The sequence below is a fragment of the Dendropsophus ebraccatus genome, chromosome 7, assembly GCF_027789765.1.
Source record: "Dendropsophus ebraccatus isolate aDenEbr1 chromosome 7, aDenEbr1.pat, whole genome shotgun sequence".
Lineage (NCBI taxonomy): Eukaryota > Metazoa > Chordata > Amphibia > Anura > Hylidae > Dendropsophus > Dendropsophus ebraccatus.
This window is the reverse complement of record NC_091460.1, coordinates 55,828,700-55,852,303: the sequence shown is the minus strand read 5'-3', so window position 1 is coordinate 55,852,303 and position 23,604 is coordinate 55,828,700. Positions and strand designations below refer to the sequence as shown.

At 41.2% G+C, this 23,604-nt stretch overlaps 1 protein-coding gene across 9 annotated transcripts in view; it reads left to right on the top strand.

Moving 5' to 3' along the window:
* The window catches only part of RBM47 (RNA binding motif protein 47), an 82,125-nt gene extending 59,635 nt beyond the window's left edge, over positions 1 to 22,490 (top strand). For 7 of the 9 annotated variants that reach the window (XM_069977554.1, XM_069977556.1, XM_069977553.1 and 4 more), the window contains 4 exons: positions 9,334 to 10,502; positions 15,635 to 15,841; positions 18,981 to 19,174; positions 21,746 to 22,490. In XM_069977554.1, coding sequence (XP_069833655.1) covers positions 9,365 to 10,502; positions 15,635 to 15,841; positions 18,981 to 19,174; positions 21,746 to 21,985 — 1,779 coding nt within the window. In that variant the 5' untranslated portion in view covers positions 9,334 to 9,364 and the 3' untranslated portion in view covers positions 21,986 to 22,490. The remainder of the gene's footprint in view (positions 1 to 9,333; positions 10,503 to 15,634; positions 15,842 to 18,980; positions 19,175 to 21,745) is intronic. The other 2 variants (XM_069977550.1, XM_069977558.1) reach the window with 2 other exon arrangements.
* Positions 22,491 to 23,604: the final 1,114 nt, after the last annotated feature.

Below are 23,604 nucleotides of genomic sequence, written 5' to 3'. Positions count from 1 at the left end.
TATGAGCAAATACTTAAGGAATTAGATATGCAGCTGATTTCTATATTGGTTGATTCCGGGAACGTCCCCATTCAGCTGGGGTGGAGATAGGTGCAGCAATTTGGTCCCTAGCAGATGATGATTATGAGTTCTTTACATTGGTCTGCAATAACATATATATATTTTAAGACCTTAATTTTTTTTTTAATTAATTTTCAGAACATAAAAATACAAAACAATCACTGAAAAAGATTACGTTAATAGTTTATTTCCTCAAGAAAAAAATCTTAACAATTGTGGTTGGGCCTCACAATTAATACCCTTATACTATAAGAAGCAATACAAATATAAGAGACAACTAGAGATGTAGCAGATGAGTAAGTCATGAACATATGGGTGGGAACTGAATGAATTTACTTTTCTAAGTAAAATGTCTAGTAAATAGTGGTGATATGGTCTGTACATGGCTGCCTACATAAATGGGGAATGCCTATCTATACTTCTGCCATAGATCCAATACAGTTGCTTCAGTCACACAGGATAGATATGAAAGTATAAAGCAGTTGGATAGAAGACGCTGAATACGTAACCGTTCTTGGGGAGTGACTGGTACATGAAATCCACAAGACGTGTTTGTCTATGGCGTTGTTGTTACATGGTGTAGCACTTAACACCAGATAAGATAATGTAGCTGATAGGAGGTGAGTCTAATCTAAGGTGGAGTAAACTTTCTAATCTTGTAATTAGTTTCAATTCTGCTTTAATTCAGCCAAATCCATTCAGTGGTAAATAGGTTTGGGGTTTTCTTTTCAGTTGGATGAATTGAAAGGATGAACAATGGTTTCAGCAGTACTGAGTTCCCTTACCTGTCTTTTCATTGAAAGGGTTAAGCAGGACAATGTATGCATTCTTTCTTGGTCTAATCCTATTATATGGCTCCCTTGACTCTGTCATTTCAGACTGTAGTTGTTTGTTGTCTGTCTCACTCTCTTTGAGCCTCACAGCAGGTTGCAGGCACTTGTTCATGGCTGACCTACGATTCTGCAGAAGCAATGCAAGTACTACATTACAACCATGAAAACATTATGGTCATAAAAATATTATATTCCAGGACGGTAAAGAACGTCTTATAGCACATGGGCACTGTGTAACTCCAGTTCGCCTATGGTGGTACTGTAAAGGGATTGAACACCCTTTGCTGAATTTGCCTATGAATTACTGGGGGTCCTTGCACCCTACGATAAGCTTAAAATTGGTGGGTCTTCATAAAAAATGAGTTGCCAAAAGCAAATAACCCATTTTAACTAGAATTAGTGGCCTATATTTACTAACATTATCTAAGGGCCCTCATATACTTTTTAGTCAGGTGAAACTAGCCCACTGTCTAATGTGTATGGGGGGGGGGGGCTCCTGATACCCAACAGATGAGGTTGGGGGAGAGAATACATGAACATTGTTTGTTAATACTATAGTTATCCTTTAAGATGAAAAGGTTTAATCCATAGGATACAATGTTGTAAATGTTATCTGCCAAGCTTGTTTAGTGTTCTCCTCTTTGGTATATAGGTGAAGTCCTATGCAGGTTCACAATGGCCACAGGAAGGGGTAATATTTTGGTGCATTGTGTGTGTAACAAAGTGAAAGGTCTAAGTAGACAACCCCTGTCCATATGATTTATTACAACTGTGGTAGTTTCCATTGTATGGGATTATTAGATGCCAAGTACAGGTGGTCATAAACTTACGATAGCTGGTGGACACATTCTCATTCGGCCATTAGCTATTTCTCCTGATACTCAGCTTGGCGAGAGGAGGATAAGCTACTGCTAGACTTCTCTGGCATTAGTCTATCTCTTTAAGAACAAAGGGGTAGAGTAGTTAAACACCAACATGCCTGATCCTACATATTACATGGCTGGTTGTCCAAATGAGTGTGTTTGGCCAATCCATGTCTAATAAGGGGGTCTTTAGCCTAAGCTTAGAGAGAAGCTTGTCTTACTACCAGGATGGCTGTCTATACATGTTAGGGTATCATTTGAATCCATTTCCGCTTATAGACATAACACCTGAACCTCTCACACTTCTACTGAACCAATGTTAGATTGGTATAACACCCTATGGTGAGCTAAACTTAGTAGAAGGGCCTGGGCCGGGGTCTTGTAGACATAATACAGATGTTAAGGTGCAGCTGTATAACACCAATCTAAAATCAGTTTGTAGAATTGTACAGGAGGAAGTAAAGCGATTTAACCTCAAGCTATTTTTGCTGAAGTGTCCAACAAATCCTATTGCCGTCACCTTAGCTATTATTGTACATATGATTGCATGTTATAAATTCACCCAAATCATGCGAGGTGCAAAGATCTCCTTGCTTCGCCCTAAACCCTAGTTAAACATTAGAATATTTTTATGACATTAACCCTGCGCAGAAGTTGGTGATGGTTCATGTAATCCTTAACAATCACTGTAAACCTTTATTTCACAATTCCTATAAAAGGGTTATACAAACATTTCAGATCAGAGGTCACTTTCAAATTGCTGCACTTTGCAGCCTTATTCTGCCGATCTGACAGAAATACAGATATCAAGATTGGCCCTGCCTCTACCCCTTACCCTGAAATCAGCAGCCGGGAAAACGCTGGATTTGTACAAGTCAGTCATTGGGACCTGGGATTAATAAGTAACTTCAAAAGCAGCCGAGCTTTCTGCAAAGCAACACATAGGCAGAAAAGGTCAGATCCGAGAGCATTTACAGCGAGGGATAAGGCCAGGCCAAGAAAACAGCACCAAAACTTAATATATTTCACAGCATAAAATGTTAAAGGGCAACTCCAGCAAATTTTTTTTCCTTCAAATCAGTAGTTGCCAGAAAGTGCCAAAGATTTGTAATTTACATCTATTAAAAATCTCCAGTCTTTTAGCACTTATCAGCTGCTGTATGTCCTGTATATCTTTGTCTATGCCTATGACAAATAGCAGTTGATAAGTACTGGAAGACTTGAGATTTTGTAATAGAAGTACATTACAAATCTCTTTCACTTTCTGGCACCAGTTGATTTGAAAGAAAAAAAAAATCACTGGAGTTGTCCTTTAAGTTAAATACTTGGCTGATGCCATATTTTCTAAAGTTGTTTTTTTTTTAATGCATGCTGGGGAATCACTACCTTAACCTACACCCACGTGCATAGGCCCTATATGGCGGCTTTAAGTGTCTGTATTACAATGTTGGTGGATACTGGTGCAAAAGCACTATAAAAATACCCACTATATTTATTACCTATGAGCCATCCGGCATATTATTCATGCACTTTCCATGCTGCTCATATTTGGCACCAGCTGCTGTGCTGAGTCATTGTACGTACACAGTGAGTGAATGAGAAAACACTGTCTGCACTATTATCGGGCAATTGACTAAGAAGATTATAGTTATAAAATTCACAGATGATCGGTCATTATTAAATATCACATTTGTTCATTGGAAAAATATTGGTAGTTTGGACTGCACTTGGTAGTTGAGGTGTGGATAAAATTTTGGCAGATGGAAGTTTGCCAAACCATACAGATATATGTTAATAGTAGATCTCCAATATTTCAGTATATATTATTAAATCACAGTTCTTTACTGGAAACAAGTGCCAGACCACTAGACTTTCTGGATAACTGGATACCAGATTAAGGGCGCTCACTGTGTTCATGTGTAATTTGCTGTTGTAATACAATGGTTTTACTAATAGAAAAATCTAAAGTTGGTCCCTCCTAATTAGAAAATGTGCATTACTATGAGAAGGCACTGTAATGCAAGATTTCAATCAGGGTAAATTAGGAAAATCCAGTCTGACCTGGTACGTTTTGCCTGAGGGTGAAGAGGTTGAGAAATTTCCCTCTTAATAGTGAACGTGATTGTGGGCCTCTGGTTCTAAAATAAATGAGGTCACTTTATGGGCAAGAACACAGGAGTAAAAGCCATAAATGCATTACTCTTATGGACAATGCAGACTGCTGTGTACATAGGCAACTCAACTGTTTTTGGCAACAAAGTTAATTCCAGTTGAAAACAAACCAAGGTACAATTATAGTCCACCGTGACCTCTTTGGAGAGCAATAGTAAAAAAAAACAAAAAAACATACTGTATGTATTGTATATATGCATGTAAGGAACACAATTCCCTACTTAGATAATAGCCAGCACTAAAAAAAAAGCCCTACTTTGAGTATACACATAAGAGGGAGGTCAGAAAACAAGAAAACACTATTTACTGAGTATGGGGCCTCTTACAGGTGATGATAGGGGAAAGAAGGATCTGCATTTTTAAAGGGGTACTTCAGGAACAATCTTTTTCTTTTAAATGAGTTTCAGAAAGTTATATAGATTTGTAATTTACTTATATTTAAAAATCTCAAGTCTTCCCATTTTTATTAGCTGCTATATGTCATGCAGGAAATAATGTTTTCTTTCCATTCTGACAAAGTGCTCTCTGCTGACATCTCTGGCTGTGACTGAGACTGTCCAAAGCAAAGCAAATCCCCATTAAAAAAAAACTCTACTGCTCTGGAAAGTTCCTGGCATGAACAGAGGTGGCAGCAGAGAGCTTTGTTTTAGACTGGAAAGAATACACCACTTCCTTCAGGACATACAGCAGCTGATAAGTACTGGAGATTTTTAAATAGAAGTAAATTACAAATCTATATAAAATTCTGAAACCAGTTAATTTGAATGAAAAATATTTTTGCAGGAGCACCCCTTTAATTTGAATGCCTGGCCTTTTCGTACTCCCTAGGGAAAAAATCTTATTCCCCTTTGTCCAGCTGATCTGTGTTCAATTTATGGGGTATTTTGTTGGTTATGCAGGCTTAGAAAAACATGACTGCAGCACCACTCTTTTTCCCAGTTTTGGTATGGTTTAGCAGTATATATATATATATATATATATATATATATATATATATATATATATATCAATCAGAATTCTGCTAATCGCTGGACTGTATCTTAGTTCTCCCTATAAAACTAACAATAGTAGAGTTTTCTTATTAAACCGTATGAAAATGAAAGTATATGTACATTGCCCAGAGAATCACATCATGTTCTATATCTCTTTGGAATGATAAGAAGCATCCCCCAAATCCCCCTTCTCTGCTACATAGCCCAATCCATGAGTCAGGCAGAAACTTTAGGCCATGTGTGGCTTCTTTAGTTACCCAGTCTAAAAGAGAACCCATTAGATTTGCTTTGCGTTGCTGTTTTTTATATTGAGGTTTCGAGATTTACAGGAAATATTGATAGCAAAAAGCCCTTATCATGTGTACATGTTCAGCATACTGTAGGGTATTCCTTTTATCATAGGAAGGAGGAAGCTCAGTTGTACTTATCAGTTCCTGTTGTCATTTACCAAACTGTTCACAACAGCCGATATTGGCCATATTTCATACAGAGTATGAAATATATAAAATAAAAAGGAATGCTAAACTTAAAGGGAACCTGTCACTTAAAAAACGCAGAGCAATCTGCAGGCATCGTGTTACAGAACAGGAGCTGAGCAGATCGATTTGTAGTTTTGTGAATAAATTCTAGGATAATTTGCTATTTATTCATGCAAACCTTTGCATATTTAGGCTAAGTAGTCAAGTGGGCGGTCCTAACGTATGTGTGCAAAAAAGCTATCAATTATTGATAGGACTGCCCACTTTAGAGCAGAAAGTTTAGCTGTATACTATGCTTCCTGTAGACTGGACGGTATTTTAATGTGCATCAATATTGCTGATTATTATAATAAAGGGGTACTCCGGAGAAGAAAAACGTTTTTAAATCAACTGGTGGTGGAAAGTTATACAGCCTTGTAAATGACTTGTTTAACTCTTCATTCTATCTGTACTTTTTAGCTATTGTATACCCTGCAGGAAGTGGTATATTCTTTCCAGTCTGACACAGTGCTCTCTGCTGCCTCCTCTGTCTGTGTCAGGAACTGTCCAGAGCCGTAGCAAATCCCCATCGAATCCTGAAACGGACAGAAGTGGCGGCAGAGAGCACTGTGTCAGACTGGAGATAATTAACCATTTACTACAAGGCATGCAGCAGCTGATAAGCACTGGAAGACTTTATTTTTAAATAAAAGTAGTTTACAAATCTGTATAACTTTCTGACACCAGTTGATTTTTTTTTTTTTAAATCTCTCGACTTATTCCTTGCAACAGGAAGTCCAGAAAAATGTCTTCCCTCCATGGATACTGCTAAGTAATTGAAGCCAAACACTGGGCACACGTAATAGCTTCTGACAAAGCAGTTATATTGGGGCAGGGTGTCATTGGTTAGTCCTAGGTTATTGGTATAATGTCTCCTGACCATATATTTGCTGCAATTGAGAGTCCAAACTTTAGTAGCTCCATTGAGTTTTTTCCCTGGCACTTAGGTGATGTGGCATTCACCATGACAACGTCACTCGAATAAACAAATTTAAGTGTAATTGTGCCCTCAAGCTCGTAGAACCAGTATATCAGCCGGCTGCTTGTGATCCACATCATCTACATGCATTTATGGAGGAATCTAGATCAAGGAGATTAGAGAATCCCCAAGAAGAGCAAATTCCTGGGAGGAAGAAGCATAGCAGTAGAAACAGAAACTCCAAGCAGAATTATAAGATGTCAGAATGTACAATTTCTGGTTCTTATGGCCATTATAAGGCCAATATTACCCCATTACCCATGGATTCTTATATGCCAGTATATATTCCAGAGAGTTCAGGATTACAATGTATTTTCTCAGAATGAAGAACAATTATCTAATCCTTGTAATCCCATGTGTTTTCTTCAGTGTTGTGGCTCTGTCTGGATTATCACTATAATCATTTCCAGCTCACGTCTATGGTCATCATTCTGAATGCCTTGGCAGCATTATTTTTATTATTACTATTATTATAGGTCCATGACCTAGTTTTCCTACAAACTGATTTGTCATGTTCACATGAGTATAGGGAAGCCATGCAGTTTACGATGAGAATGTTGCTGGTCAGATGCTCAAGTCTGTCTGTACCTTGCATTTAACCTAACAAAGGAGTGACTGCTGGTAACGCTGGTAAGTGGTATAGATGACAGCTGGCAAAGACGGGTTATTACAGCCATATGACATACATAGGACGGAGTAAACGCATTCTTTCCCTACTGTTGTGACAACCCTATTTACCTCAGTTACACTCTTGAGTCATCATTACAAAATGTATCAAATGTAGAACATACAGTATCTATTAAGTATATAGGACATCATTATAGTGGCGTCAGGAGGCCAGGCACATTACTCTAAATTTGATAAAAATGAGCAATTTCAATGAAAACTATTGGTCATCAGGTGGAATAATTGTAACGGCCGATATATTTTCAATAAGTGTTGGCTGATAGTTATTTCTCTTGGCCTCCCCTTAGATGTGTCCTCTATGGGGAGAGAGGAATAAGCGATTGGTGTAAAAGCTCCTGTTAAAAGTCAACGATCAGCCCACGTGCACAATGTCGTCTGATCCTTGTCTTTCAACATATTGAAAAAAACTAGAACGATAGTAATGGTCTGATAGCTATGGGCTCCCTGGACGATCTAAAGATCATCCGGGCAGCCTCTCCCGCAGCTCTCCCCAGTCCCCTTGCAGACCCATTCACTGTTTGTGCATGTAATAGCGTCGTCAGCGGGCGGGGAACAAGGAGCAAGCAAGCGCTGACCTGACAGGTTGGCACTCGTTTGCTCCTTCAGATCGACCCGTGTAGTAGGGCCTTAAACCACAGCTAGACTGCTCTGGCAGCCACCTATCCCTCCCAGAACAATGGGGTCAGGCAGATAAAATCCGACACACTTGGCTCTTCTCTCGACTGACGTTATTCGTGGAGAGTCAGGAGGGAGATTCCTCTTAAGCCCCTATTACATGGGGAGATGGTGAGGAGCAAGCAAGCGCCTACCTGTCAGATCAGCAATCGCTTGCTCCTTGTTCCCCGCTCTCTGCCAGCGCTATTACATGTGAGCAGGTCAGAGCGGGGGGGGGGCGTGGGAAGCTGCGGAAGGGGCAGCTGCCGCCACTCCTATTACACAGAGCGATGGCCAGCAGAGCATTGTTATTGTTTAAAAACTTTGAACATGTTGAAAGACATCATCGAGCTATTATACCAAGCGGTTACCAGCTGAATACGGGCAACAATCGCTTGGTGTAATTAATTGGGCCTTTACTTTAGTATATGTACTGTATGTATGTCTAAAAGCATGCCTGCAAAATGATCACTAACCGGACAGTCAATTGTTCCCTGGTTACTCTACCATCAGCCCACTTCTGTCTAATGGTTTGGGAGCATGTGAGTGTGTGCGTTCACCCTTATTGTTTTTTTTTTTTTTTCAACATTCTTTCCTTTTATGGAGTAATGTACATATGTAGCCACTTCACCTTCTATATTAGTAATAGATTAAAATGCTAAATCTCCCTGGCAATAAGACTCGGTGTACACAATTTTTTGTGTGTATGCAGCAGCATGTATGCCAAATGTATAGTCCAGATGTACTACCTGTGCGCCAAACCCGTGCCAAATCACAACTATACCGCATGGTTCATAGATCCTTATGGCTTATAAAGCAATGGGTGAGACATTGGATGTCAAAGTCTGCTTGCTAAATATGGCGTTTCCATCCGGATAAATTGCAGATCAGTGGACGTGTGTGCAGGCCCTAATTAAAGTTGCATTATGTTTCGACTTTTAGAATCCTTTACATCTGGTCTATGTAATACTGGATCAATCAGGTCTACAAAGACACTTTTTACAAGGAAAAAAAATCTTTTATAAAAAAAAAAAAAATTCTTTAGTGTTTGACATTTAATAGTTTTGCCTATTTACACAGAACAATTAGCATCCATCATAACAAATAAATGGGGGGGGGGGAGCATTAAGATTTTGGCAAGTAAGTATGAATTGTAATAGTAAAAATTTGATCTTGGCCACATATTTGCATCTATGGCAATTTGTGATGAGGTATAATTACACATATTAATGTCATGATCTAAAAAAAAAACAGGAGAGCAAACATATAATGTATCATCCATGCCTTAGTATTAGAGCTATATATTAACTGCATAGCTTTTGGGTGAAGGGTTTTCTGCCTTGTGTTGAGCAAGTCGCTGCACGATAAGGAGTGTCTCTTACTACCAGAGTAGCTGCTGTTTCTTCATATATTTTTCCCTTGGTTCTGCTTTCGCCAAGTATTTTTTCATGACTAATTTGCTCTGGGAAGCAGTTTTAGACAAAGAGAGAGAAGATTTATTCTAAATGCTATTATCTTGTTTACTCCATATCACCGGCACATATATTAATGGTTCTCATGTTTTTTCTCCAATAGGTTTCAGCAAGTACTGCATGACTTTGGCATAATGACAGCAGAGGATTCTATTGCCATAATGAGTAACGATTCCACTAATATGACAACATCAAAGATCACAGAGGGAGTTGCCGGAGCACCAAATGAAGCTGCACTCATTGCACTTATGGAACGTACAGGTTATACAATGGTCCAAGAGAATGGACAGAGGAAATATGGAGGGCCACCACCAGGTTGGGAAGGATTCCATCCCCCACGTGGCTGTGAAGTGTTTGTGGGAAAGATACCCCGTGATGTATATGAAGATGAACTGGTTCCAGTTTTTGAAAGTGTAGGTAGAATCTATGAAATGCGTCTAATGATGGACTTTGATGGGAAGAACAGAGGCTACGCCTTTGTCATGTATACGCAAAAGCATGAGGCCAAGAGGGCCGTGAGAGAACTAAACAACTATGAAATAAGGCCCGGTAGACTTTTAGGCGTTTGCTGTAGTGTAGACAATTGTCGACTTTTTATTGGGGGCATTCCAAAGATGAAGAAGAGGGAGGAGATCTTAGAAGAAATTTCTAAAGTCACAGAAGGGGTTTTAGATGTCATTGTCTATGCCAGTGCTGCTGATAAGATGAAAAACCGAGGCTTTGCATTCGTCGAATATGAGAGCCACAGAGCTGCTGCTATGGCAAGAAGAAAACTGATGCCTGGGAGAATCCAACTTTGGGGCCATCAGATTGCTGTTGACTGGGCAGAACCAGAGATTGATGTAGATGAAGATGTGATGGAGACTGTAAAAATTCTTTATGTAAGGAACCTGATGATTGAAACATCTGAGGAAGCCATTAAAAAGATTTTTGGCCAGTACAACCCAGGGTGTGTTGAGCGCGTCAAGAAAATTCGTGATTATGCATTTGTGCATTTTACCAGCCGAGATGATGCAGTCCAGGCTATGAGGAACCTCAATGGGACAGAACTGGAAGGATCTTGTATAGAGGTGACTTTAGCCAAACCAGTTGATAAAGAACAGTACACACGTTACCAGAAAGCTGCTAAAGGAGGAGCACCGGCCACAGTTACCACAGCTACTGAAGTTACCCAGCCAAATTATGTTTACTCCTGCGACCCCTACACACTAGCCTACTATGGATACCCATATAATGCATTGATTGGGCCAAACAGAGATTACTTCGTGAAAGGTTGGTAACTGTGACAGATTCATTTAGTCTTTCACAATTTTGTTTAATTTTTCAAATGTATGTACAGTATATAGCTCCAATAGGTCCACATATGGAAACTAGTGCCAAGTAAAAAGCTGCACACATCACAATTTAATACATTCAGAGTATACGTCAGTATCCTGGTATAGAGGCATACTTCAAATGTAATGGACTGAGCATATTTAACTACTGACTATGTCCCAGCCATTTCCCGCAAGTATATATTTATTTAGCAGCCCTCGAGGGTGTGGTCTGCTGCATGTGCGTGTGGGAAATGGCCTCAATAGAGTTATTAGTTGACTGTGTTTAGTCCATTAAGGCTATATTCACACATAGTATATCCATCAGTCTTTTGATCAGTTTCTGCTGTGGATTTGACTAAATGAATGAACACAGCATCAAATCTGCACCATCAAATCTGCTGCGGATCCGCAGCAGATTTTACAGTGCGGATTTAAGGCTGTGTGCATTCATTTAGTCTAATCTGCTGCGGATCCGCAGCAGAAAATCAGCTGCAATACGGTACGTTTGAAGCTACCTCAGGGTGCGTTCACACCTACAGGATCCGCAGCAGATCTGCAGCAGATTTGATGGTGCAGATTTGATGCTGTGTTCACTTATTTAAATGAAATCTGCTGCGGATCTGCTGCGGATCCACAGCAGAAAATAGGCTGCGGATCCGGTAAGTGTGAACGTACCCTAAGGGTATAAACCCACACACCGTATATGCAGCAGATATGCAACAAATACGCAGCAGATTTGTTGGTACAGATTTGATGCTGTGTTCAGTTATTTAGATCTAATCTGCTGCGAGTTTGCTGCGAGTTTGCTGCGTATCACAGCAGTAAATACGCTGCATATACGGTGTGTGGGTTTATACCCCAAAGGTATATTCTAATTCCAGAAAAAGTAAGTTCCTATGTATAGTATAGGGGATAACTTGCAGGTCAGAGGGGGTCTGAAGGCTGAGGGAACACCAGAAAATTGTGCCACAGAATAAATGGAGCACACTGCACGTGCATGGCCAGTCCTTTACTCATTCTCTCCACAGAGAGTAAATGGAACGCCGGCCACATGTACTCCATTCATGGGATCAGATGGGGTCTGACTTCTGTGATTAGGGAATACTTTCTGAAATAACAGAAACCCCATAAACATAACATACCAGTTGACGGTAAGCCACAGTACATGACTGCATCTAGTTTTAATAGGATGTCAACATATATCCTGAATGTATTATGATGTGATTAAGATTAGGATGTGATATTTTATTTTAGAAATTCATTTTTTTTTTAAACTGAATAAGATCAGGGTTTTTAAACTTGTCAGATTTTAATTTCCCTCACTAAGCAACTCTAGCCAGTAGATCTGCACTACGGGAAAAGTGTATCAGTAATTGATTTCTGTTGTTTATTGGCAATACCTGATGTGGCTGTTGTATCCTTTATCTAACAAATCCTTCTGTCTTTCTTCCTGCAAATTTGCAAAGATCAACTCAAATTTTTATGAAGAGCAAAATTCTCCAAAATGTTTGTATAGTCTTGAATATCATTAGCAAGCACTTCATTATGTGACCTGATGTTTCATTGTTCTGCCATCTCCATGATTGCTGACTTCAGTAGTGTGGTGCACTGTGACCTAGTGGAAGTTAAGACAATCCAAACAGGACTGACTCGGCTGTAAAGCCAATAAGCAGCAAACAGTCATTATTTGATGACTATGCTGAAAATGTAAATGTCTACATAAAATTGCAAAACACATTCTAGTGCTTACTCTGGATACTAGATAACTGGTATGAGGGTCAGTGGCCCTCTGTCCTATTCTGTCCAGTCTGTTTTTCTAATTTTATGTGATAAAGGATATAGAAGATGGGTGCAGTGGCCTTATGGTTTGTCACTCCTTATGGTCTAAGGTGTGTAACCTTTAGGTTCCTCACATCCTAAAACCTACACAAACAGGTCGTTCTAAGCTTTAGCTACTGGTGGTCATTGCAGGGTCTTCTGGCTCAGGGCATTGGGAAGGATTTAGGGCTTTCAATAAATAAAATATTAGGTACATGCAACCAGTCTCGGAAATCTTAGTTGTTTCACTTAATGTCTGGCTAGAACCGTGTTACGAAAAGAAAAGTAGAATCAGAGGAGCAAAGCCATAGCCATAGTTATAGCAGTCTTCATCTCCAGGCAAAAACATGGGATTATAAATGGGTGGTTTCCATGTAGAAGTAGCTAAATGTTCTCCACTGTTACCACTACTCCAACTTACTACATGATGCACACTACAAGTTCTGTTGTACGCTTGTTAATCATAGTATTCCTAGGAATATCCCAGATGGTGGCTTAGGCTTTAAAGGGCTTGTCCAGCGTTAGATAACTTTAAATATTTCACTGCTGTTATATATAAAATAAAAAACAGACTATGCTTACCTCTCTGCACTCCCCTAGTGTCCTCCTATGGGTATTTGGTAGCCCCTGCTGATCGCAGTTGCCACCACTTCCAAGACAACCGAGAAACTCATTTCAGGAGTGACAACTTGCTAAGCCAATCAGTGTCCACAGCGCTGTCCCATCTCCATCAATGATTGGCTGAGCAGACTGTCACTTCCGACATGAGCTTGTTTCGGAAGTGCAGGCAGGGGACACGGAAGACCCATAGGAGAATACCATGCAAGCATAGAGATGTTTTCTAAATACCAGCAGCAATATGTTAAGTTGTCTAACGCCGGACAACCCTGGTTGTCTATTATAGTGAAATTGGTACTTCTATTGTCTGTGGTTGTCTCACGTTGGTAAGATATAGTGAAGTTGCTAGGGACCACCCTAATGGGCAACATAAAAGTGATGACAGGTGGCTATATGGGTTGTAGAGGTACCAGACACATTAGGTCCTAGGGCCAAAGATGATATTGATACTAAAAATGCCACATGGTCTACAGGGGGCACTATTACAGGATTTACATTACAGTCAATGAGCTACATGTTTGCTTCACACTTTGCACTGGGGCACTGGAGCTATGGATTATACTTTTAGTGACCAGCAGGGTATTTCAGGCTCTGTGTCACCGCTTTTCCATATAGTCGTAACATACCAACTATTTTACTTAATTATACACCTTTTCTTTTCATCTATTGTTTTATTCCCTTAAAAGTGTGACTTATGATGCGTTGTATTGGTTTTCTAAGCTAGTGACTGCATTCACTGCATCCAGGGGGGCCATAAATAGGCCTATGGCTTTCATGTCCTTTTAAAATTCTATTTCCTACATGTGAAAGTCACAAGCTGGTGACCTACTTGATTTGCTTAGATCTGGTGACATTTATATGCCTTTGAAGGTCTTGTACTCATATGGTAGGCAGATATGAATATCTCTACTTTCAGTCTTTCTGTATAGTGCTCTCCATAATGTGGACAGGAGGCCTATATAAATGTACCCTACCCTTGTAATGTGTGAGCAGGGCAGATAAGAGACCATTATTCCCAAGGTCACATGTATACATTACTTCTCTCTGCCCATGGTCACAGTGCACCTCATGTCTCTGTTATCAGTAAATCCTTGTTTGTCACCTGATTTCCTGGTAGTTCTACCTCTGACATGTCATGAAGCAACCATGATTTATTTTCTTATGCCTGCCGTATATTTTATGCCCCTTTCATACTAAAGCCATGAATTCTTTCTTTGCTAAAATACAAGATTTCCCAATGTCCAAACGTACCTTGCTATATGAACCCAGACACGGGTAGTGATGGTTCTTTCTTTTCAGAATGCAAAATATATCAACTACACAGATCTTCGTTAGTACACACAACAAGGAGGAGTTCCTTATAGCCAGGGCTGTATTAATTATTATTAATAGCTGCTGCTGCCCTAGGCACTAAACCTGAAGACGCCCCATCTTCACGCACCTATTGGCAATACCAGAGCTGACCAATACCACCATACCCCCCACCCCCCTGGAAAAGACACCAGATTAACTGGCAAGTCTGAACAAGAGAAGGGAAACTAAAAAAATAAAAACAAAAAAAAATTGTTTTTTCTGTCCCCCTGCTCCCTGGTGCTGCCCCCCTGCAAGGTGCTGCCCTAGGCACCGGACCACTGGTGCCTAATGGTAAATATGTCCCTGCTTATAGCTACTAGCACCAGTTAGTACCACACTGACTCTGTGCGCATGCCAGGAAATAAAAAAACATAGCAAGCAGTGGTTTTTGTCCAGTAAAATAATAGTCACCATTCCAGAAACCTGCTGGACTCCATTAAACTCAGTGGGTTGTGTTTAGAGTTTTTCTTGCATCAGATCTATCATTTTTTTTACATTCTTAGGGGGGATTTATCAAGACACCCCTTTTTCCCTGGCCGGGTTCACTAAGAGGTGCACGCCTCTTACTGAATCTGTCAGGCCATGTGCCCAACCCTGCCAACAGCGTACCAAAGCTACACCTGCTTAAATCCTGGCATAGGAATTTTTAATGTGGGCCAGCACCAAAACAGTCACCCAAGGGCCCCCATTTCAAAGAACATATAACACATAGTATATGTTCCTGCAAGATGCCTCTGTATTAAAGGGGTTATCGCCAATTAGTGAAAAACACAGCTACTTGTAAAAACAACACCATCCCTGTCCTCAGGTTTAGTCTGGTATTACAATTCGGCTCCATTCACTTTAAAACAAAATCCACCCAAACTAAGTTTTGCATTCTGTCAAGAGTAAGCATATATGTCAAACGTCTCCAGTAATGTTATAAGTATACTTGTATTTTAGCGTCTCTTTCCCATAACTGCATTTTGCTTAACGCGTGTTTCCATTTTGAAGATGACATTGCACCAAGATCCTTCATTTCACTATGGGCAATCTTGGGAGGAGTTAGAACAAAGAAAAAGTAAAGTTTTCCATACACATGGAAAGCTCATTGGCAGGTTTGACTTAAGAAGGAATGCTGGGAATCTTTTTCCAGGCTAGTTTAGAAAGAGTGATTGTGCACAATCTACCATAGTATTTGCTCCTCAATGCGTGTCATTGGCCAAAATAGAAACATCTATATATTGCTCAGCATATGCTTATGGAGGCTTTAGTTGTGATCTCCTGTGATTTCTGATTGTGTTATGTTGGTATTACAAGCAGGCAGCATAAGAGGCAGAGGGCGAGGTGCGGCTGGCAACAGAGCCCCCGGTCCCAGGGGCACGTACCTGGGGGGATATTCGGCTGGCCGTGGCATTTATAGCAGATATCATGAAGGGAAGGGTAAACAGCAAGAAAAAAGCTTTGAACTTGTACCCAACCTGGAGTTACCTGCGGTCAATCCAGTTGCTCTTAAACCCGGTGCAGGTTAGTCTTAACATCTAACATTTTACACTGATCCCTAATAAGTCAATTTATTGCTTCAGTAGTGGAAAAAGGATGGTGTTAATGGAAGTAGGGCTTGGAAAAACTATAAAGTGGAGCTAAAGGGGATATCCAGCCTTTAAAGTGAATCTGTCCACGTTATATAGGGAGCTCAGCAATGCGCATACAGCATATAGCTGAAGTTATAAAAATATATTTTTCTTCTAAGCTCATGAGTAGTAGAGCCCAGGCTGAGCTGCAGCATGCATGCTTCCTCTCTCTCTTCCACCCCATCCTGCATTGCATAATTGATGTACAAGTCTCAACCAAACGCTGCACATCAATCATTCATAGCAGGGAGGGGTGGGGGAGGGATAAGGTCATACATGTGCAGCTCAACCCAACCTTTATGACACTTAAGCTTATAAGCAATACATAATTTTATAACTTTGCAAATGGCCATCAGCTAAGAGACAGATTAGAATTGCTTTATCTCCCTATTAGCTATCTGCCCCTGTCTGCAGTTCTGAGCAGAATATGGAAGTGATAGATTCCCTTTTAGGATTTATAGCCTATCCTTAGGGTAGACCATCCATACTAGATCGGTGGAGCTCCCGCTCCTGATACCTCTGCTATTCAGCTGATTGAAGAGGAAGCTTGTATTTGCTATAGCCATGCTCTTATATCTTTAGTGCAAGGGATTTCAGCATTAGCATATTCATCGGAATAGGGCACTGCCGTAATATCTTCCAATATTGCTGCACTTGCACAAGCGCTGTGGTCTCTTTTAACAGCTGATCAGCACGTCCTACCAATCTAATATAGGTAGGAAGACTAACAATTTTTAAATGCTGGACATCTCCTTTAAAATTACCAACCAAATATAGAACTTAAAGAGACACTAAACCTAAAGTCTAAACTATCTAGATTCCCTGTGCAGTAGCTGTAGTGTTCTTTAAAAGGGATTACTAACCGGAAGTCCAGGAAAATCCCAGCCCCATGATCACTACTTTGTCTTGCATAGCTTTATCTGTTCTGTACTGTTTTCTATACTTTATACTCTAGGTTTAGTGTTCCTTTAAAGGTACTGTATGAGATTAGAAAAACATGGCTGCTTTCGTCCAAGAAAGGCGCCACTAATCTGCGTTATGTAGGTTGTTTCCAGTATTGCTGCTCAGCCCCATTTACAGCACTTGAGGTGTAATACCACACACAGGCTATGGCAAGGAGGGGCGCTGTTTAAGAAAGTAAGCCATGTTTTTCTAATCTCATAAAACACCTTTAATATGGTCCATACAATTAAATAGTTTTAACCCTATTCCTCTTATATATATTGTAGGGATAAAAGGGACTGGCTACAAGTAGATGTGTTTGTTACAAATGACTCCACAATCCGTACTTCCTAACACAAATATCCTGCTCATAAATCAGCCTTCACTATGAGGATCTGTTCCTGGTATCTGAGATTGATCAATCATTTTGTTTTCCTTGATCATATTCCCCCAATCACTCATTCATGCCTTCTTTATCTGCTAGACTAACATACTGTAACTATGGGATCAAAAGCTCTTACAGGCCATAGAATACTTGTTTAATGTACACTGTCTATAGTGCGGCAGAGAAAAGTTATTCATATATGCAAACTTCCTTATCTGCATGGTAAAAAGAGAAACATGTATCGTTATCATTCTTAACTACTAGATAGTGACTTGTAATTATTATACATAGAGGAACCTAACCGACTACAGCTGATAATAGAACGCTGCAAGGACTTGTCTCATGAAGATTGACCTCTTCTTTAGAGTATATGAATGTTGTAGAGGTGGACTTAAAGGGGTTGTCCGGCGAAAAAAATTATTCACAGAATAACACACATTAAAAAGTTATACAACTTTGTAATGTATGTTATGTCTGTGAATGGCCCCCTTCCCCGTGTTTCCCCCCACCCACGCTAGACCCGGAAGTGTGGTGCATTATACTCACCGCATGTCGTGTCGTCCACGGTCTCCGATCGTCAGCAGTGACGTCTTCTTCGTAAGTTCGGCGGATCTTCCCGAGTGCCGGCCGCCCTCTGCAGCGTCATCCGAAGCTCAGCCGCGATTGGCTGAGCATAACTGTGCTCAGCCAATCGCGGCTGAGCAGCTGATGACGTGGCCGCGTCATCAGCCGCTCAGCCGCGATTGGCTGAGCACAGTTATGCTCAGCCAATCGCGGCTGAGCGGCTGATGACGCGGCCACGTCATCAGCTGCTCAGCCGCGATTGGCTGAGCACAGTTATGCTCAGCCAATCGCGGCTGAGCTTCGGATGACGCTGCAGAGGGCGGCCAGCACTCGGGAAGATCCGCTGGCCTCCCGAAGAAGACGTCACTACTGAAGATCGGAGACCGTGGTCGGCACGTGACAGGTAATGTATAGCGCACCACACTTCCGGGTACACGGGTGGGGGTGGTGGGACACGGGGAAGGGGGCCATTCACAGACATAACATACATTACAAAGTTGTATAACTTTGTAATGTGTGTTATTCTGTGAATAATTTTTTTCGCCGGACAACCCCTTTAAGATGTCCTTTTACCACATGGATTGATCTGAATTTCACCTGCCAACACAACATGGCTGCCTTTGGCAATGTCTACTGTTTAAGGGTATGGCCACACTACGGAATCCCAGCGGATCACCCGCCATGGATTCCGCAACTCACCCCTGCAAAGGGCCGCACGCATCTCCGCCTGTGCCATAGACTCCATTCTATGGTCGGTCGGATTTCTGTCCAAAGAACAAACCTGTTTGTTCTTTGGACGGACGGCGGAATCCACCTATGCATAAAATGGCATGGGCGGATATGTGAGCAGAACTTCTCTGTGCAGATTTCTCAGTGTAAACATACCCTGACAGGGTGAGAGCAGCACGGATAAAACAATCCCCTTTTTTATTTTATAATCACTACTCGTGAAATCACTTTTCATGTGAAAATCAAAACTCACATGTAAAAATCGCACCAAACACGCAGTGTTAAAAACGCAGCGATACAGTACGTGTGAAGCTACCCTTAATGTTTAAAATCAGTTTTATATTGCTGCCTTATTTAAAAGTGTAACAATAACAGGAAGACTGCATTACTGACTCCTTGCTATATGTTTCAGTGGCCATCCCAACTATCGGCACCCAGTACTCCGTATTTCAGGCTGCATCAGCTGCCAAGCTGATAGAAGAAGGTAAAATCCATGGGATAGAGCACATGATCAATCCAATCACAGTGCAGGCAGATCCCGCCAGTGCTGCTGCTGCCGCGGCTGCAGCGGTTCTGCCGTCAGTGTCCACTCCTCCACCATTTCAGGTTGGTAACATATGCAATATATAGAAATATATCAGCAGCAAGGATGTGTAGTTTCAAAGGAAAGTTTCACATGTTGTGAAAATGTTTGTGTTATGTAATATATTGTAGGTCTCTGTTCTATGTTAACATATGTAAGCGGCTAAAAGGGTCCCATTTAGGGCAGCAGTATCACAAACTTCAAATTCTAAACTTTTGAAATACACTTTAGAAGAAAGCTACAGAAACACATCATAGGGGTTTTGCAACTTATAATCGCTGTGTCGCACTGCATTGCACCCAAGGTTATTAAATGGGGTCATGGTGTTACCCTCAAATGACAGTGACTGCGCCCAAATGTCACAAGAAAGCAATGACAGATGGATTGCTATCACTTTTGGGTTGCAGTATGACCCTATTTACTTATCCTAGCTGCAGTGCAGTGCAGTTTCTATGTTGAGAGGATTGGCCACCTTATAATATTGTTCAGTATACAGTATAAGTAAGTGTACTCACTGTATATACTGACAGCAGCTCCCTGTGTACCTCATAAAGCTAAAATTAGGTTCCCTCCTTCCGGCTGAGCTGCCCTGCTCTGTGGTGAGTCTGTCCATAAGATGGCTGACATGGAGGAGCTTGTGGCCATCCCACCTCACCCCCCGAGTGTCCACCAATGAGTCTGTATAAGCCCACGTAGGACACAGAGGGCGGGACATGGTCACATAGACAGACTCACCACATAGCAGGGCACCACAGCCTGGAGGAGGGTAGCCTGATTTTTCTATGAGGTACACAGGTAGCTGCTGTCAGTATATACAGTGAGTACACCTACTAATACTGTATACTGAACTTTTTTACTATAAAGTAGCCAATTCCTTTAAGGGACCATAGTGCTCTATGTGTATCGCCACACATATGGCCCCTGATTGTCCTCTAGATGCAATGTTTGAGGGTGAGAATACCTCTGTAATACGGCATGTGAAGCAATGTGGAGCTTTTTTCTCTCATTTTTCAGTATTTACAGTGTCACCCAGAGGAAACAGAAACCCATTCAGATAACATTAGTGGCATATTAGAGATCCATACAGTATGATGTCAGTCACAGACCACTGCTGCCGTTTTGCAATCTATGTTTCCTTTTACGCAAACCTACAGCATAGTGTGAAGCTTGCTAGAACATGAATTGATATTACACATTGCCATGGTATTTCTAGTCTTACTAAATAAAATGTTATCAGCAGCGCCATAGCAGGCTAGATATCAAGACACAACATATTCATGGATTTTGAGTTTCAACTAGAGATGAGCGAACCTGGAGCATGCTCTAATCGATCCGAACCCGAACTTTCGGCATTTGATTAGCGGTGGCTGCTGAAGTTGGATAAAGCCCTAAGGCTATGTGAAAAACATGGATATAGTCATTGGCTGTATCCATGTTTTCCAGACAACTTTAGAGCTTTATCCAAGTTCAGCAGCCACCGCTAATCAAATGCTGAACGTTTGGGTTCAGATGGACTCGAACCCGAACCCGGTTCGCTCATCTCTAGTTTTAACATTTTCAATATATGTAAACGGATTCAAATCTGAATCTTACTACTAAATCTGTGCAAGGTGAGGTATGGAACGAGCACACAGTACACACAGTTCAATAAACGTGTCAATGTCAAGTGATAAGGCACTGATTTAATGGAATTTATTATGAACAAAGGGCAAAGTTGGAAGATTATGAATGCAGTAGGACAGGGCTGTCTCCAGGTGAGCATTACAACGGTGTGTAAAGCCTCTGTAGATGCAAAATAGTTGTCAAGTGTGAAGTTAGCCATATCCATAGGACTGTGTAAGGTGGCCATGCAACTTCAATAACTGATGGCCAAAACTCTATCTACACAGGAATATTCAGCACAACCAAGACTGCTCTGACTGCAGCTTATCTCTCAGAGACTCTTTACCAACATCATGTGTCCGTGGACGGTCAGGAGAGCCCCATATACCTTATACTTTTGTTGCCCGTACCTGCCGCCCACGGTGTTGTTTACCGTGTCCTTTATCACATTTTATTAAGAAAAGACCAGCAAAATATCTGCAAACAGAAGTTGCTGTGGTCAAAAGTCAAAGCTTGGCTCATTTGCTGTGCCTTTACATGGCACAACTAATCGAACTGCCAGGCTGCACGAACGATCCATGTATCGTTTGTGCAGCCATGAAAAAAGAATATATCCGTGCTGTTAGTTTGCGGATCACAAGCAGCACATACTTACCTTCTGTGTTACTTGTGATCTGGCATTTTGCTATCCAGCTCTCCTGCATAGTTGTTGCCCCTGCCCCAGCTCAATTGATCATGCCTTGTAAACATGCCTGGGATAAACATATATTTATCCTAAGATATTAAGAAAAAAAATATAAGGGTGGCCGAGATGAATCAGGTGGTCTTTTTCTTCCAACAATCTTCTATGTTTATATGGCAAAACACAAATGAAATTCCATAGGTTAGGACCAGAATAAAACATATTTCTGTAATATCATTGCCCACAACTGGAAAGATATAGAACCAGGATACATATATTTTTGTTAAACTTGTCAAATTATTTTTTGTAGGGTCGTCCAATAACTCCAGTGTATACCATGGCTCCAAATATGCAAAGGATTCCTGCCGCAGGCATTTATGGTGCAAGCTATGTCCCCATTGCAGCTCCTGCCACAGCCACATTAGCCACACTACAGAAGAACGCCGCTGCCGCAGCAGCAGTCTATGGAGGATATGCTGGTTATATACCTCAAGCTTTTCCTGCTGCAGCCATCCAGGTTCCATTACATGACATCTATCAAACCTACTAAGACTGTCATCTCAAGGAAGGGGACAGGGGACTGAAGGAACTCTAAAATATTTATGAAGAAAAAAATATATCCTTAGAAGAATATTTTATATATGTGAATTTTTTTTTCTGCAAAAGTTGGTTTTTAAGATACATTTGTTCATACATTTCTCTTTTGAGTTGTTATGCTTTAACCATATAGTTTTATATTATGTGGTTTGGTTGCTTAGGTTTTTAACAGTATATACATAGGCAACATATCTGGTATGAAGGTTTGTTCTTGTTTTTTTATATATATATAATTATAGTACATTGTGCACTAGAGCTATAAATATATAAATATATCTGTATCATGTAGTACATTAAATAATATTGCATCTTAAGTGTATATGTCTGTAAAAGTACATGAGCAGCTATAGCAGAGAGAGTAAATATTCCATATTTAAGAAATATATATAGAGAGAGAATATATAGATTTTTGGAAGGTACTTAAAGGGGTTGTCCGGCGAAAAAAATTATTCACAGAATAACACACATTAAAAAGTTATACAACTTTGTAATGTATGTTATGTCTGTGAATGGCCCCCTTCCCCGTGTTTCCCCCCACCCACGCTAGACCCGGAAGTGTGGTGCATTATACTCACCGCATGTCGTGTCGTCCACGGTCTCCGATCGTCAGCAGTGACGTCTTCTTCGTAAGTTCGGCGGATCTTCCCGAGTGCCGGCCGCCCTCTGCAGCGTCATCCGAAGCTCAGCCGCGATTGGCTGAGCATAACTGTGCTCAGCCAATCGCGGCTGAGCAGCTGATGACGTGGCCGCGTCATCAGCCGCTCAGCCGCGATTGGCTGAGCACAGTGATGCTCAGCCAATCGCGGCTGAGCGGCTGATGACGCGGCCACGTCATCAGCTGCTCAGCCGCGATTGGCTGAGCACAGTTATGCTCAGCCAATCGCGGCTGAGCTTCGGATGACGCTGCAGAGGGCGGCCAGCACTCGGGAAGATCCGCTGGCCTCCCGAAGAAGACGTCACTACTGAAGATCGGAGACCGTGGTCGGCACGTGACAGGTAATGTATAGCGCACCACACTTCCGGGTACACGGGTGGGGGTGGTGGGACACGGGGAAGGGGGCCATTCACAGACATAACATACATTACAAAGTTGTATAACTTTGTAATGTGTGTTATTCTGTGAATAATTTTTTTCGCCGGACAACCCCTTTAATTTATAAAGATTTACTGGAAGATCTTGGGAACAACTAGGAACATATGGTGCCATAATTCCTAAACTATTCATCTCTTTGGAATGAGAACAGCAGCCATGTCATATTGCTAATGTTAGTGCCAATGGACCTGATGCCACCAGGGTTATAAGGACTCCATTAACAGGTTGGATATGTTAGCATCTAGCATAGACTCACCATTCGGGCATTAGGGCTGTGCCTCAAGGCCCTATGGCCAGAGGGATCCCACGCCCCTTATTTAAACATTCCTTAAAAGTGCAGGGAAATGGACAGATGGCAACAGAGGGCAAAATGACACGCAGGCTGGGCTACTGTAACAGGCATGTGATGCCTCTGGTAGTGTGCCCCTAAAAGCACTTCAGAAGAACTACAACTCTCACAATGTTCAGCCACAAATGAT